Genomic DNA, 18,002 nt, shown 5'->3' with positions numbered 1-18,002 from the left:
CATATTTATTGTCAACATCACCAAAAGATAAATACCATTTCCATAATTTAGAGTATTACCAAACACAAGAGCCATAAAAAATAATATCCAAAATTTTTATGACAGCAGCTGCCAAATGAAGTATTTAATAGAAACCTTCAGCTGTAAGGATCTGTAAACCGAAAAGTTTTGGCATCTGGCATGTTATAAAAGTGGTTCTGTAGCTGTTTAGAACGTCTTGCTTCTAGTCGGAGCTGTCTAGTTCTCTCCTTCATAGTTTCTTGCTCTGCTATTTTTTCTATGCGTTTCCTTCTTAGCCATCTATAGAAAAAAGGCAAGATCAGATTTGGTAATCATCCCCTTAATTCACTTTTCACATTATAAGGTTAGGAAAGTAATTATCAATTGAAATAATGTTACAACACAAACTATTCTCTTAATGAGAAAAAATTCAGGCTTACACCTGAATTTCAAGAAGGCATAGTTAATTAATGAAGTCTGTCCTATGATGAAAATGCCAACAAGATTGGCTGTTAGTAATAAACAATGTTTTATAAGTGCTGTAAGTCCTACCCTTTTTAGGAATATTGCTTTCTAAGCAAAAAACTTTATTAGATCCCAAGGAACTTGTTCTTTGCACTTAGCTATATTCTAAAATGTTACTTAGGTTAGAAATACTACTAACATGATTCAGAAACACTGCCTCACTTTTCTTGATAGGGAAATTATACTAGCTCTTGCTGTTCAATGCATAAAATAGGCTTTGGAAAAATAAGCCTAAGCATGAACACATCAAAACAGGTTAAGGCCTGTAATCCCAGAGGCAGGAGGATCAGGAGTTCAAAGGCAGCCTCAACAACTTAGCAAGGCCCTAAGCAACTCAGTAAGATCCTGTCTCTAAAGCACAAAATAGGGCTGGGGATATGGGGATATGACTCACTGTAAGAGAAGTTTATTTATTCCAGTGGTGGAATTACCCCCAAGTTCAATCTCCAGTACCCCCCACAAAAACAAAAAAACAGGTTAAGGAAGAGTCTGCATCCTAAATAATCTAGTCAATAAAATAAATCTAGTGCTTTGGTACTTAAAATCAAAACAATTACATACACATACAGCTGGTATATAAGTGTGTATGTGGCGTGTGAGCAAGCATATACATTTATACATACATATGGTTCTTTTCAGATAAAAATATCTAAACAACTAAACTATTAGAATAAAATAGACTTAAGAAAAAAATCATAGTTTTCTATGAACCTGAATTGGATATGAGTTGAACAGGTTACCTCTAAGTCATTCATGTATCGCTTTGGGAAAAAAATTGTTAGGGTTGGATATTAGATAAGATCATTAATAAAATAAGCAAACTGTACAACAGTACATTCACTGTGACTTAGTAATTTACAATTACATGTAGAGAAAAATATAGAATTCTAAAACTAACAGTCATTATTTCTGTGTGAGGAATGTAAATAGCTTCTGTTTTCTCAATGCACATTTACTGTTTCTTTTATAATAAAAGATTATAAAAGAGGGAAAAAAGAAGAAGAATGAAGCTTCAAATAAGTGGATTCAATACTTACTAATCCCCATTTTTCCCAAGGCTTGCTAGCAAAATTAAGAAGCTGGGTCTGTATTCTCAGAATTAATGAGGTAATGCAGTTTTACCCAGATAACTAGAAAGAAAGTAGGTTAGCCTGAAAAAAGAAAAAAAATAATAAAGCTGTGTCTTGAACTTACTGTTTAAAAGCTCTTTCACGGCCTTCTGTTCCTTTAAGGAAGAATAAGCATTCCTCTTGTTTTCTTAGTTCTTCTGTCTTCCTTTCTTTCATCTGCTCTTCATGTTTTTTCTTAAGCCACAATCGAAAAGCTTCTTGTGGATCTCTGCTTTCCTGCTGTTTAGAAAACAGGGTTTAATTAATTTAGAGAAACCAAAACTACTTTCTGAGTCCCCATCTATGGGACCCTACAAGAATACATTGCCTGGTCATCCATTTTTCCTAACAGTGTCAACCTCATTACCTGCATTCCAAGTATGCAGACCACATCACCCTTGAATTAGCAGTGCGGATTGCCCTTCTGAAGGAAATTCAACCCTGAACTCACTTGCCATCTGTTTTCTTTCAAAAGTCTTATTAAGAGGATTAGGGCTATAGTTCATTGGTAGACAACTTACCTGGCATCTGTAAGCTCCTAAATTGTGTCCCAGAACAAAAAACAAAAGTTAAACCCACACACACACAAGGATTATTGATTAAAAGTTTGATTTTCAAAATTGATCCTTCTGTCAAAATAATTTTGCAGAGAGACATAAACATACAACAAAGAACTGAAGAAAGGCTGGGCACAGGCAGTGAATGGAATTAAGGTGTAAGGAGCTGTTTTCAAAGGTGCTCAATAGAAAACTAGTTTATGCTATATGATCCAACACTAGTGCCATCTGCCCTTTTTTTTTTTTTGAACTCTCAAACTTTTTTGAAGTTTTAAAAATATCTGTCAGAATGTACTTAACTGGTAAGTCCATCTTCGAAACTATAATTACTATCATGGAGGACCAACCAGCATCAGGATATTAGCTTCAGAGAATTTTCCAAAGTTGAAAAAGCTCTTATTTAGGGGGGAAAAAAGGGAGAGGAAAGGAACATATTTGGAACTCTCTACCCTTGGGGAAAGTATGACTTATGTGGATGTCTAGCTAAAAATATAAAAGGAAAGGGTACACTCATTTAATGCTTGTCTCAAATAGGAGATGTGTGACAAAGAAGACCTTTTCTTCCATCTCACCTTTTCTCTTATTTGTAATCAACATTGGCAAGTATGTGCCCATCTAATTTGTAAGACTTATGTAATTCAGATCTTGGATGCACAAACAAACTTTAGGGAGAGGACATCTGGATCTAAAGGATGACTAGTGAACACCTGGAAGGTTGGGAATAACTGGAGAGGAATCATGGATCAAAAGAGTCAAGGATTAAGGGATGGAGAGGAATGATGGGCACCCATGTTCTTTCATTTACTTGACAGATATTTATAAAATATTTACTACATGGCAGGCATATAAGTATGGAGTTTCATGAACAAAAACAAGATTCCCCCTCTTATACAGTCTGTGTCTGCTCTGTATACTACAGTAGCCATTTGTCACATGAGGCCATTTAAATTATATTTAAAGTTCATACCAAGTGTGGTGGCATACATCCATAGCCTTTTCATAGAAAAATTCTTTGCCAACTTGTCTATTAGTAGTGTTGATCCTTTTCTTTTGATATTTAGGAACTCTTTATACATTATATCAACTAGTTCTTTGAGAAATTAGCTGTATTTTTTCCCTTTTTTGCAATGCATAATTATTGATTTTATGATAGATTCATAAAGTAAGAAAAAAAACAGAATATTTTTTTCAAAAATCATTTATAGCATAACACAAAAATTATAATCTAATCTTTGGACAAATTTTGTTGGTTCTACTTTCAAAGTATATCCTAAATTCTGCTACCCTAATCTATGCCATTATTTTCTATTGACTAGTTTTGCTTTCAATAATTGGTTTCCTTTTTTGTACTTTGCCTTTCTACCTTACCCAATCTGTTTTCCACATAGCAGCCAGAATTATCCTTCTGAAATGTGGAATAGATTGTGTCACGGATGATCAGAAATCGCTAATGGCTTCTCATCTCAAAATCCAAAGCTCCTACCATGCCCTACAAGGTTGTACTTTACCGGACATAGGCTACTTGACTCGATCTGCTCTTCAGCCACTTTGCTATAGCTTCACTTTGACTCCTTTGCTATTTAGTGAACATACCAAACACAATCCCTTCTCAGATTCTTTGCTCTTACTGTTAACACTACTTGAAATATTTTTTTCCAGATACCCCAAAACTTCCCCCCTCTCTCTTTCTCTATAAATACACCATCCTTTCTCTTTACTTTCCCCTTTATCATGGCCTCTCCCCCCCCCCCTCTCTCTCTCACTTTTCTGGGGAATCTGATATATCTGTCATCCAATCAATCATTGATTTTTTTTCTCTTCATATAGAATAATATGGACCAAGAGAACTTTATAAAATGATGGGCATGTTCTGTATCCGTGTTGTCCAAATACAGTAGCCTCTAGCCACATGTGGCTGTTAAGCACTCAAATATAGTCAGTGTGACTAAGGTACTGAATTTTAGATTTTTCTGTTTTATAAATAGGGTCTTTCTGCAATGTTAACAAAAGGGAATGATTAAGTAAATTGTGATCTATTCACATAATGGAAGATTTGAAAACTTCCATCTACATACACATCAGTGGATAGAATTTGGGTTTATATCCATATATCACATATGTGTTTTATATATATATATATATATATATATATATATATATATATATATATATATATATATGAATGATAATACTCCTGAAAAGAAGCACAAAACATTGCTAATTCTGGTTACTAATGGAAAAGGGGAATTTATTAGCTGGGGAAGCTGGGAGAAAGAATTCTTGGTACATTTTAACTTTTGAATTACACTGTATTGTTTGTATTATCTATTTAAAAAGCACCAACTATTTTTAAAATGTTGCTTCTAAGGGATTTTCAAAAGTTTTCATTTAAAATAATGGGAATGATAACCTCAGATTAAACAAAAAAGGGGTATAAAATGGCACAAAAATCCCAAGCCCCTCATCTTCCTGAAAGGAAATCTGAATCTCCTTTTCATTACATTAAAATTTACACTTTAAAAAAATCTTTAAAATTATTGATGGACTTTCACTTTATTATTTTTTTATATGTGGTGCTGAGAATCAAACCCAGAGCCTCACACATGCTAGGCAACAGCTCCACCACTGAGCCACAACCCCAGCCCTAATATTTACACTTTTAAAATGTAAAGCAAATTAAATCACAACTAAAAAGTCTTATCATCAAAATTATATATAAGGTAATAGCAAATAACTTTCTATATTGGGGGAACTAGAAGATAAATATATTAGAAATATGAAAGCAAAGAATTATAAAGATTAAATATGAATAATAAAAATAATTACTAATGGATAAACTGATTAAGAAATAAAAGCAAAAGACCATAGAATCTGAAATTTCTACATCCAGCCATGAATGGAGTAACATCAGATTCCTTTCCACCTTAATCAGCTGTAAAACCAGACAAAATATATGCAGCAGCTGTGATTATTGACAGAAATAAAAATACATGCTACAGCCTCATGTTCATCTGACTTGTTTACTCTCCTGACCACATTATAGGAAGAGAGAAACGGCATAGAGCAGTTAATGGTCTCATGGGCTCATGAAACACAGATGGGAACTTGGGGCTTTTAGAACAGTTGAATTTCTAGGTCAGGGCATCAGGAAAAAAGGAGTCATGAAGAGGAGAGCTCAAAAAGACTATTATGGGGGTTTCTTCTTGGTTCAAGTGATGAAGATACTAGAAGTAATGATGGAGTAAGTGCTCATAGAGAGTATGTAGGTATATATACCCCACACATACAATGTATATATTACTGATCAAAGGAAACAAATTTCATTGCAGGAAAGATATTTTTAGCTATTCCTCCAAAAAATATTTTTAGCTACTTTTCCTAAAATGGCACCCAGAATCTTTCTTTAATCTGATATAGAAAAGGTCATTCTACATACAATATGCTGGAAATACATTCTGGAAACTATGACTCACATTATACATAATGCCCCTCAGCAGTAATAAACAAAATGCACTTATCACAATGTTTTAATAAGCCAAATTAATCAACTACCAAAGCTTCAGCAGGGAGGAAGTTCACTAAAATATTTCAGAAATCTCATTAAAGTCAGTTTTTTAGATAGACATGCAAATGTATCAAAAAATTTTAAATATAGTAATTGCAAAGGAAAATATATAACCATGATGAATTCTTACATAAAATTATTTGAAATAAATTGTTTGATATAGCCCATGTTTTCAGAAACTGATATTCAAGGTTATGATTTCTGTTAACAAAGAGTACAAAAAAAGAATACTAAAGTATACATTGATTTTTACAAATACCTAACACAAATTCTACTAGGCTGAATATTATGAGGCCTGAAGGTCCATCCTCCTGGAAACAGTCAGCAGTACAGTCACAGCTGTATTTTCCTCAGTTAGTGATTGGGAAACACAAGTGCCTCTCGTCTTCTATACTCTTAACCATTATAGCAGTGTGCTGTGATTCTACCCAATTCTACTTCCTTCCCTCCCTCATAAACCTTGCTAGATTGTTCTCTGTGACCTATTCAATGATATGAAAACTTCCAAACATCCTCTTATCCTCCTGACCCACTGAGAGGGCCCTAGCCTTAAATCCCCTATCTTATGCAAAGCCTGATTTGCCCCCAAGGAACAGCCTCTTCTCTCAAATAGAACCTACATATTTTCTGCCATACTTCCAAAGTGCATTCCTCTACTCCCTAAATAAACTAATGTTCCTTTAATACCAATGTGTTTATTAAAGCTGGTAATGTAACCACCTCTAATCACTCCTGGATCAGAAGTCTTCTCCATCCCATTTCCAAGTTTAATTTATAACTACATTGGTCAGCCATTCAACATCGACCCCATAGATTTTTTTAAAAAATATTTTTTAGTTGTTGGCAGACCTTTATTTTATTTATTTATTTATTTATTTATTTATTTATTTATTTATTTATTTATATGGGCGCTGACGATCCAAACTCAGGGCCTCACACATGCCAGACAAGCACTTTACCACTGAGCCACAACCCCAGCCCCACCACAGATTTTGTTGTCTTATAACTCTCCTCTGCTCTTGTCACCCATGCCTATAGCCACATTTTCATCCCCACAAACTATCCCATTTCTGAAATTACTAGTCTCTCTACTTGTATCTTCAGTCTCAACATCTCTCCTGATCACTACACAATCTTCTCTATTTAATCTACAATATATTCACTTGAATTTTTTTGTAGGTACAGCAAACTCAACAATTTAAAAACTAAAATGATAATTTCCCCAAATTAGTATCCCCTACCAAACTGCTTAGAAAAAAAATGTAGTGTATTAGTATAACTTCTCCTTCTCCCCCAAACACATTATTTAATCAATTACCAAGTTCCTTCAATTAATACATTAAAACATACCTCAAATGCCTTTCTCTCTCTACTGCTATAACCTTAACCCAGTTGCCATCATTTCTCGCCAACACAAGTACACCTGTTTTTTGTTGTTGTTGTTGTTGAACCAACAACATATGAATGTTTATTTCATTCTTACTGAAGTTTTGAGGTACAAAGGTATAGTAAAGTGTTTTATAGGAAAGCAAAATTAGGGCTAATTTTTCAAAGGCAACCTTTCTTGACTCTATTAAGTACTCAATACATCAAAGGGTGTTTAATAAATGGCTATATCAAGTGCATTTATAATATTCTTTTGAGAGATTATTATAAACCATTCTCATAGGCCACAAAGAAATAAAAGGACTATGTACAGCCTGAGGGAAACAAGCAGGGACCTGAAGAGGGCCTTGGTGGGGGGTGCATTCCCAGGGGAGGGTGTCCTGTAAGGGGATGGAAACAATCTGGTGAGACTCCTCGAAAGAGCATAACAAATAAGTCTGTGGTAATATCCCTGGGTAATCGGGCCCACAACTCTGTGGAGCTACTTCCGTAACTCTGTGGCCATGGGTCAAAGAAGGCCTCACATCCCTGTGGGTTCTGGGAGATGGGTCCATCATGCCTGGAGGGGGTGTCCTTTGGCCCATAGGTGGGGAAGGACCCATCAGGACCCCTTCTACAGGTTGTTCCAAATCAACCTGTGTTACTGTTGAGCCACCTCTCCTCTCCAGTTCCTTCACTTGGTTCTCTCCTTACAATCATCTAGTCATGATGGATTATTAACTCAGTCTTTAGCCCCCCTCTCTCTCCTTCTGAGATGACTAGAGTATGGAACTGAAAGTTCCAATCCCTAATCATGGCTTAGTTTTTCTCTCACCAGCCCCATCCAGGAACCAACAAGTTACCTCATTAGAACAAAAGATACTTCTATTACTCGGGATAATTTCTAGGGGATTAAGAGTTCCCTGTCAGGAACCAGAGTCAAAGACCAAATATCAGAATAAAAGACACACCTAGCACCCCTACTGCTCATGAAATTAAAGGGTTTTAGGAGCTCTGGGCCAAAAACCATATATTGGTAGACACCAATATATCTATAATTATTTTTATTTCACAAACATGCAAATCCATACTCAGAGAGAAGTATGTATATTATTATTTGATGACCAAAAGATGGTATGGTAAACATTCACTCTCACATTCTGTTGGGGGGGACTATAAATTGAATAACAATTTGAAGTTAATTTACATAGCTAACCAAAAATTTCACTCTGAACATTCAAAAGTTATCAATTCTACTCTTAAAAAACTCTCCTACAGATTACAGATATTTTCCAATAGAACGTACATCTTTACTAGAGCACTATTAATGGCATAATATTGGAACCTACCTAAACATTGACAAATGGGGAATGGTTTAATAAATTTAAGAGTGGAATACCATGTATCTCTTTGAAAAAAAGAGATCTAAATGTAATGGCCTAGAAAGATATTCATGATGAAGTGAAAATAAACTGCATAATAAAATTTTGGTCAAGTAAATAAATAAATACAAATAACATATGGGTTTGCATCACACTGTCAAAAATAGTTATCACTGTGAGATGAATCTGGAAGAGCTGAAAAATGAATTTTTAATTTTTACCTTTTATTTTTTTTTATTTTAAAGTAGTAAAGATATGGGTTTTTTTGTTTTAACTTTCTCTTGGATTTTTTGTTTAAAATTTTTACGATTTAAATATTTCAGTGTCTCTAACTTGCTAGTTTTTACATAATATTTCTATATGTCTACTTGTCTGAGTGAAAGAGAATCTATCTATGTTTCATTAGAACAGCAAAGCTATACTATCTTTAAAAAATGAATCGGTAGTTTTCTGGTTTTCTGTGCTATGAACATTTCTGTTTGTTGGTTGGTTGTTTGCTTGAGATGCTAGGGATTAAACCCAGGCCTCACAAGCCACGCAAGTGCTCTACCACTGAGTTATACCCCTAGCCAATTTATTTTCATCTTGGAAAAGGTCTTGCTGAGTTGCCCAGATTGACCTCAAACTTGTGGTCCTTCTGCTCAGCCTCCCAAATAGCTGGGATTACTGGTGTGTGCCACGGCACCCAACTATGAAAGTTTGAAAAAATAGGAATAATTTGATTTTTTGTTTCTTAGAACCTAACTATAAAGTCATCTCATGCTCCATCTTTTGCAGACCTCGCACTATTCTTCCATGTCTTCCATGGGTCCTTAGTCTCACATTCAGACTCTCTTCTTGTAAACAAGATTGGTTTTCACTTACTCTACTGTTCATGTCTTCAATTTGCTTTGCTCGCTGAATTCTCCTCATTTCTAGAACTTGCTCTCTTTTCTTTTGTAACCATGCTTTAAATACCATGTCATTCTCTTTTTTCTTTTCTTTCTCTTCTTCTAGTTTCCGTTGTTCTTCCTAGTAGAAAGTATGTGAAAATACATTAATAAAAAATTAATAAAATTGTATGAGTTATCATAGTGGAGAGATATATATTTTGAGATCTAAAATCAGGATTCTCTGCCCCTGAAAGGATCCCTCTAAAAATTTCACCTTCTTAAAAAACAGGACCTCAAATTTTTTAGTGGGAAAAATGAAGAAATTTCACTTTAAATAAGTTAAGCTGTAAAGCCTATAATTATATAATAGAGATACAAGACAAAGATGATGTTTAGGAGTACTTTGGATGGCTCTTCTATATAATTTTCCATCAAATTGCAGTTATGCAAAAGGAAAAACCACACTCTAGAAGCAATATAAATGTCTTAATTTATATATTTTATATACAATTATGTGGGTATATGTTAATATGTAACAGTTTATAATGTTCTACATTATTGTTAAATGTATTACTTGTGATGAATAGTATTGTAATTATGAAAGGAAATGCCATAATCATTTAGAGAAGATACCAGTAAAAAAATAAGACATGACATGCTCTCTAGATCTTGCTTTTAAAATACTTTAACCAAGGAAAGAGGAGGAGATGAATTAAATATGCCAAAATTGAAATGATTTTTGAATCTGGGTGATGAAGATAAAGAGTTAATAATGCATGTATAGGTGTTTAAAACTTTTTTATTAAAATGTTTAAAAATGTTTTTCAGGTAGTTTATATTCATAAAGTAACAATTTTTGCCATCAGACAAATATTTAGACACTGGGTTAATGATTAAGAACGAAGTAAATTTTTTATGTGAATTATTCAGTTGATGTTATAAAAAAGGAGTTATTTAAATTTGAAGGGAGATGCTGAAATCAGTTGTGTAGAGCTATAAAACAGCAACCAAGAACAAAACAGCAGAGCACAGAGGAAACAGCTCCATAGGGAGTCAGGCCTATGTAATAGTTCTGTAATTCACAGCACTGGCTTGGGCAAGGTGCTGAACTTCAGCCTCCTTAGGCTTGTCTATCAAATGGAGCTGCATCAACAAGTTCTTACGTCCTCTCCAGTTCTAAAATTTTATCACTTAAACAAACTGAATTATTCAAATCCATGATTAAATTATCTTTAAATAATAGAATCCAATGTGTTTTCCTTATGTTTTGTCAAAATAGCAAACTCTTCTAATTCAGATGATTCTACTGTGTTTCATTCTCTTTTTTTTTTTTTGGAATTTTTTAATATTTATTTTTTTAGTTTTCGGCGGACACAACATCTTTATTTGTATGTGGTGCTGAGGATCAAACCCAGCGCTGCACGCATGCCAGGCAAACACGCTACCGCTTGAACCACATCCCCAGCCCCTGTGTTTTATTCTTAACACTTAACAATTAAAAAATAAAGTAGGCAAAATCTCCAATACTTTGGACAATAATTTCAATTCTTGTTGCATTTATAAATCAGAAATATACTCTATTTTCAATATAATTCCCACTTGTATTCTTACCTCTTTTTTTAGCCTTTCTCTCCTTTGTTCTAGCTGTCTTTGGAGTTCTTTCTGTCGAGGGGAAAGACAATATGTTGAGGTCACTGGAGATGTATTTGCAGACTGTGTCCGGTGATGAGATTTTCCGTTTCCTTTACTTCTGTCTGAGTTAGGAGCAAAGTTTTGACAAGTCCTAGGGTTGGGTGGTGGCTGAGGGACAAAAGCCAATGGCTCTCCTGTTGAGTGAGTGACAGCATGAATCTTTGCTACAGGCTCTTCTTTCTTGACACAATTGATAGAGGAATTGGGAGATCTGAGTAACAACTGCTGGGGTTCATTGTCTGTACTACTAGCATTATTAATGGGGGGCAAAAAACCCTGACTCTCAATGTCTTGTAAATTCAGAAGTTCAAACTTCCCATCTCTCTCTACCAGTATCTTCCTATCTTTGTTCTCTTCACAGCTTCCATCAGTAAGTGATAGCAGCACACTTTCTGATCCTAACTCATTGGAAATATATAACTGTGAGAGTTTTCCACACATATTTTCATTTTCAAAATAATTTTTGTACATATCATTGTCTTCTAGTGGAGGAACTTCCAAATCAACTAACTTGTCCTTAAACTTAAGTTTTCTCTCCCTTTTATAGTTCACAGGTTCTTGATTCTGCAGAATCTTGTTAGCTTGTATAATTTTCTCCATTATGTATCTCCTTACTTCCTCATCCTCTTCCTCCTCCAGGTCTTTCTGGCTTTCTAGTTTGGAATCCTGGAAAGAGTTTTCACTATCTGAATCTGATACAGGGTCCAGTGGCTGAATACTTGGGACAGAAATGAAATCATTTCTTCTTGGTGAAACCTCATCCTTCAAGGATTTGTCAGGATCAGAAAGCTGTTTCATGAGTTCTACTTCTGTTTCACTCTCTTTTAATTCCTCATTAGCATTCTCTTCTTTCTTGCAAACCATCTAAAAAAAAAGGATATGAGGTTCTATTTTTTATAAAATTGTTCATTTATTATGTGGACAAATCAAAATAGATTTTTCTCTATTTGTGAATTTTATGATTAGGAATATGTAAGGGCTTCTTATTCATATTTCACTGACAATTCTATCACCCTGTGCTCTGGATCTCACACCATTCCAGTCATGAGAACTTGGTTCAACCTTACCACTCTGGGTATCTTTACCTCTACTGGTTCTGACTATTCTTCTGTTCAAATTCATAAAACTCCCTTTAAAAACCATCTTAGGAAAATCTTCACTTTTGATTTTGTTGCCTTTTGAAAATAGTTATCTACCCTATTTGTCTTCTCCATCACTAAGAAAGCAAAATGGAACCAAGAAAAGTTTGTAATATCTGCTGTTTTCATTTTCTCATGTTCTTTTCCTTAATCCCCTTAAATCGGGGTTCTTCTCTAAATACTCTGAGCTTTATCCTTCTAAAATCACCTATTCATATCCCAGTATCAGCTCTTCTCATTACTTCCCACTTATTCTCACATGAACACACACACAAATACTATATAAAATACACACACTATATATTTATAAAGAGAGAGAGAAAGAACCTACATGATCCAGGAACTGGTTTATTTTCCTGAATTTTCCTTCTTCATCTCTGATAAATAGTATATGACCACATTTAATGGATCTCTTTTGCCTAGAAGTATCTAATGGCCAGTCTTTGACACTTTACTTTTTTCTGTATTTTCCTTCTTCTAAACAGCTAATTCAGTCTTAAAGTTTCAAATGTAAGCTTAAATATTATATTTTAAGGGATTTCTTTTATTTTTCATTGGCATTAGAAGTATAACCCCACAACTTCACTCCTGAAAGTAGGAATTTGACATGCTAAGCAAATGGAAATTATATGTTCAAAGCAATAAATCATGATTTTGTTATTTAATAATGTAAATTATAACTTTATAATTATTATTTTAAGTATTATTTAATCCCTGTTACCTCGTTGTTCCATGCCTTAGAATGTAACATTTAAACTATGCCTCAATTTTCTCATCTCTATGACAGGAATTTTATTTGTCCAAGTATATCAAAAACTTTTTGTGAGGTTTAGATGAGCTAATATGTCAAAATCTTCAAGAATCACAAAGCACTTTGTTAATGTAATTATTATGAATATTGTTGACAATTTATACATACCTCTATTACGTTGGTATCACTTTTTTCTTTTTCATTAATTAGCCATTCCAGGTCCTTTTCAAAGTCATCTTCATATTCTCCACTGTCTTTTGAATCAGTATCTTTATTTTCATTCATTTTCTGTTTGTTAAAGAATAAATGCTATAAGATTTTTAAAAGATAAGGTATATGTAAATCTACTTTAGAGGTATAATATGGTATGGAGATTAATACTGAAGGTAAGCTAATTAAGACATATTAAACACCTAACATAGAATGTCAAAATAAACATATTTGCATATACCCTAATGAGGGACTTGAAATGGCAAAACATTTCTATATGTGAACATTCCTAACAACCTTACAATTTTTGAAACACTAATCTTAGAAGGAGGTTTAAAAAGGTAGATGAGACGACTGAGGATTAGAAAAGGATTTCCACATCCCCTGCCAATCATTAAAACACCATCCAGGTCACAGAAAATGATTTTTGTTTGTTTGACCCATTTACATTTGCTCATGTTCAAATAAAAATGAGTACATCAATTTCCATCCTTTTTTTTTTACTTGTAGATGGACACAATACCTTTATTTTTTTGTGGTGCTGAGGATCACACCCAGTGCCTCACATGTGCAAGGTAAGCGATCCACCACTGAGCTACAGCCCCAGCCCTCAGAGCTTTCTAATAAGTATCAACTAATTCTTACTATTGGTGAAGTTGATTCGTAGAAGTATAAAATGTATTCTATATAAAATACATTTTTCATTAAAAAACTTTCATACCTCGTACTATCAAGAAGACAGTAACAGTAAATAGGACTGTCAGATAATATTAAATATAAAATTATTATTCAACTGTTCAACTAGAGAATTATTATTATTTCTAAAGTATTAGTTGTACTATAAGTCCTTCCAGATATTTACTTCTTTTCAACTAAAAATACAGAATGGACTTTCTTAAAGAATTTCAAAAGTAAGGCTTCCATAATTTGTAAATCAGATGTTCAGGGCAATAATATTTTGACCTGGAGAAACCAATCAATGTTCAGAGTAAGTTTATTTAAGACTTCCTAGCTGCAAGACCAGCTAAATCCCTTAAGCTGTGTCTACCTACCTACTAATTTAAAAAGGGCACTCTGAATGATGTAGAATAAAGTAAAACTCATAATCTGAAATTTTAAAAATAGTAGTGTTTTTCACAGTCACAGTGCCTTGGGATAATCAGCTCCTCTCCAGACGAGGTATCTAAAGTTTATTAAGATGTTTAAGTGACATTACTTTTAGGTCAAAACTTCTTTGGGACTCCTTAGTGCTTTCCCTCATTTTTATAATAAACCTAGTTCTGAACTCAAAAGCAGTTTCCTGAAAACTTGGGGATTGTGCTTTATTATTTACAAAGAATCCTGTCCATGTGAAAACTCAGGTTTAAACTAAAACAGAAATGGTATAATTAATAAAAATACAATGATTATAAGTCAAACATATTAGGTGTTATTAAATTCTACTATTGTAACTTAAAGGGGGAAAGCATACATAGGTGAAGTAACTGAGAAATAACTGTAGCTGTATGAAATCTGAAATGTAATCCTATTTCTGTACCTCCAAAAAAATTCACGGCCGGTTCCTCAAGTAAACAAAGGACACAAACCATAAACTCTTGTTGCCAAGTCCCTTAGTTGTTTTTTTTAATGCACCACAGGATATTCAACCCCTAGGATTCTTTTAATCTCCATGCCCCGATACTGTCCATATGGTACACAGTCAGCATGCCAAACAGAGACGCATCTCAGGCAACCCACTACCTGACACTTCGTTCCTTCTGGATCTGGGCCACATTTAGATTTCAGCATTTATCAACAGTAGAATCTATGTAAGTGACTTAGCCTACATTCTCTTACAGAGAAATGTAGGAAGAGACTGAAATCAACCCTCCTCCCGAGTGTCGGACAGACCCCGCGCGGTGAGGAGCCTGAGCCTCGGAGTTGAGTGACAGTCGGGGACTGGGACAGTCAGAGCCGTCACGAATTCACCGACTGCGGTCTTACCTGGAAGCCTTCTAAGCACGCTTGTTGAAAAGCTAAGGACTGAGAGAACGTCAAAGCGGAAGCCTTTAATGCAGAATAAATAAGTGCGGGAGCACAATACAAACAGCCCTTGGGCAGGGGTCCCCAGCTCCCGCGCCGGGACGCCACCGGCCCTCCGCGCTGCACGGCCGAGGGGCGGGTCTCCAGAGCGGCCCGGAGCCAGCATGGCGGGCGCCTGCCTCCCAGGGAGGAAGCTGGCACTTCTCGCGGTCGGAACCTGGCCGTACAGCGGTGCGAAAAAGCTCCGGGGGTCCCCGAGGCCACCGCACAAGCCGTCCCGCTGCACTGACGCCCGCCCTCCTGGCGTCTGCCCCGCCGCCGCGGACCCGTCCCGCACCGTGCCCCACTCCTCGCCCTCCAGCCCCCTCCTGCCTGTGTGAGGCGCAGCGGCTGGGGTCACAGAGGTGGCCGCGGGAGTTCTCGCCTCCTGCTAGTGAGCTCTGACAGCGAGGCGAAAGGGACTCCAGCACCCGCTTCCGCGGCGGCCAGGAGGGGATGCCATGGCAACAGCGCGTCTCCGCGTCCGGCATCCGGGCCTCTCTGACGCCGTGGTGAGGGAGGCCCGCGCAGGCGCGGACGGCATCCCGCCCCCTCCACCCCCCCCCGCCCCCTCCACCCCCCCCCGCCCCCTCCACCCCCCCCGCCCCCTCCACCCCCCGCCCCCTCCACCCCCCCGCCCCCTCCACCCCGCCCGCCCCCTCCACCCCCCCCGCCCCCTCCACCCCCCCGCCCCCTCCACCCCCCCCCGCCCCCTCCACCCCCCCCCGCCCCCTCCACCCCCCCCCGCCCCCTCCACCCCCCCCGCCCCCTCCACCCCCCCCGCCCCCTCCACCCCCCCCGCCCCCTCCACCCCCCCCCGCCCCCTCCACCCCCCCCCCGCCCCCTCCACCCCCCCCCGCCCCCTCCACCCCCCCCGCCCCCTCCACCCCCCCCGCCCCCTCCACCCCCCCCGCCCCCTCCACCCCCCCCCCCCCCCCCCCCCGCCCGCCCAGCCAGGTGCGCGTCTCAGCGCACACAAAGGACGAGCCCGCGGCCGTTTCCTAGGAGACTGCAGTCCCGCCCGGCGCCCGGAATTTCCGCGCTAGTCGCCCCTGGCAGAATGTCGGCGTCTGGGCCGTGAATTTTCCCTCGCGTAGTAACCCGCCAGGTAATTTATAAGGACGCCTTCTCGAAGTACGTTTCCGTGTGTCATTTGCTTCACCGTTGATCTCAAAAAGCAGTTTCGTTTTTCACTGATTTTGACCCTCATTTTTTTCTGAATCAAAACAAAATTTTATTTACCCAAGACGTTTGACAAAGGAAATAAGATTTTTGTTCCAGTTCAAGTTTATCAGAATGGTCAACTACAATTTTCTCAAATCCTCCTTTAACGTCTTTATGTATAAAAAGGAAGCAAGGCGAATTTGAGATTGTGGTGACAAATGACAGGATTTTAGGAACTATCCGTTCCCAGGAAGACATAAGAACTGAAAGTGAAGAAGTGAATTTCCTCAATACAATCTAGAAAGTTCCGATTATTTTAAAATTCTTCATTAATAGAAGATCCATCACTGGGTATGACGGAAAGCACCCTTTTTCTAAAGAGGAGCAACATAAAATTGAATTTTTTGGTATTCTCCAAATTACATAGTAAACTAAGTTCAAGGAAAAAAAAATTCAGGTTGAAATGGATCACAATTTTTTTTTTTTTTAGTTGTAGTTGGACACAATACCTTTTCTTCACTTTTTTTTTTTTTAATTTTCAGTTGTAGTTGGACACATACCTTTATTTTTTTATTTATTTTTATGTGGTGCTGAGGATCGAACCCAGGGCCTGGCCGTGCAAGGCGATCACTCTACCTCTGAGCCACAACCCCAGCCCTGGATTACAATATTGAATGCACTTGCTGTTGTATAATTATTGAAGCCAATGTTTCTAACTGCTTCAGAACCCAGGCCAAACACTTGAAAAAGAAAAAAAAAAAAAAGATTAGTGTTAAAAGTTGAACAATTTTTTTGTCTTGGTTCCTTTAGTGAATGTGGCGTTACTACCAAAGCTAGAATTAGATCCTAGGCTTCAAAATCCTAGTTTAATATTTTTCCTTTGACTACTTACCTCAGATTTGTAGATGTTTATGTAAATATTAATTGGATAAAGCAGCATTGTTTTTAATAATCAAAAAGTGGAAACAACCTGATATTCATCAAATGAAAAATGGATTAAATAAATGTGATATATCCATTTGTCACATTCACAGCGCAGTTGTGCCAGGGCAGTGGGGTAGATTGCTGGAAAGGCCAAACAAAGTGCTCAGAGATGGCATGCAACATAGGATTAATTGGAGAAAGTTACAAGAGATTAGTGACTGCCCCAAGAAGTGTTCAGTGGTGACAGACTAAGCAGCCTCTTGTCCCTTAGAGTTTCACCAAGTAGTGCTTTGTGTCTCTCAGGAACTTTTTCCAGTGTCAGCAGGCTGAACAAGTAACTGTATCCTCTCCACAGTGTCTTGGGTTCTTCACTCATCACCTGAGGGTTTTGTATGTCAGACTGCAGAAGCAGTGACATCATGAACATTAGCTTGCTCACTTTGCTTGTCTGAGCATCTTGGAGCACTTGTCCTGGAAAACATACAAGGAAGTAGCTTTCTATGGATAACACTTAACTTGCCCTAGTTCCCAGCGTCCCTCAAGATGATTTGTATCTGGACTTTCTGACACAGACTTTCTCTTGTGCTCTTAACTTGGCTAGGATTTTGGCAACAAAAAGGGGTCATTCAGGGACATGGTGTTTTACTGTTCCCTTTTCTTTAGGGGCAGTACACCAGTAAATAGGA

The 18,002-nt window shown here is 37.3% G+C and overlaps 2 protein-coding genes across 3 annotated transcripts in view; both read right to left on the bottom strand.

Annotated features, from left to right (window-relative positions):
• On the bottom strand, positions 1–15,713 carry Ccdc181 (coiled-coil domain containing 181). Of its 2 annotated transcripts, none has more exons than XM_026405253.2 (6): positions 15,562–15,713; positions 13,126–13,245; positions 10,987–11,931; positions 9,368–9,514; positions 1,720–1,874; positions 1–300 (listed from the first exon to the last, which is right to left on the bottom strand). In XM_026405253.2, the coding sequence occupies exons 2-6, from the start codon at positions 13,240–13,242 to the stop codon at positions 138–140; spliced, it is 1,527 nt and encodes a 508-aa protein (XP_026261038.1). In that variant the 5' UTR covers positions 13,243–13,245; positions 15,562–15,713; the 3' UTR covers positions 1–137. The 2 variants fall into 2 exon arrangements, with proteins under 2 accessions (XP_026261038.1, XP_026261039.1); XM_026405254.2 differs by lacking the exon at positions 15,562–15,713 and adding an exon at positions 15,151–15,193.
• A 1,897-nt stretch (positions 15,714–17,610) lies between these two features.
• The window catches only part of Slc19a2 (solute carrier family 19 member 2), a 31,598-nt gene continuing 31,206 nt past the window's right edge, over positions 17,611–18,002 (bottom strand). The window contains exon 6 of the mRNA XM_026405260.2: positions 17,611–17,787. Within this exon, the coding sequence (XP_026261045.1) occupies positions 17,752–17,787 (36 nt within the window). The 3' untranslated portion in view covers positions 17,611–17,751. The remainder of the gene's footprint in view (positions 17,788–18,002) is intronic.

Source organism: Urocitellus parryii, chromosome 9, assembly GCF_045843805.1.
Source record: "Urocitellus parryii isolate mUroPar1 chromosome 9, mUroPar1.hap1, whole genome shotgun sequence".
NCBI classification, from domain to species: Eukaryota; Metazoa; Chordata; class Mammalia; order Rodentia; family Sciuridae; genus Urocitellus; species Urocitellus parryii.
The sequence above is the reverse complement of the archived record's forward strand: the minus strand, read 5'-3'. Positions and strand labels throughout refer to the sequence as shown.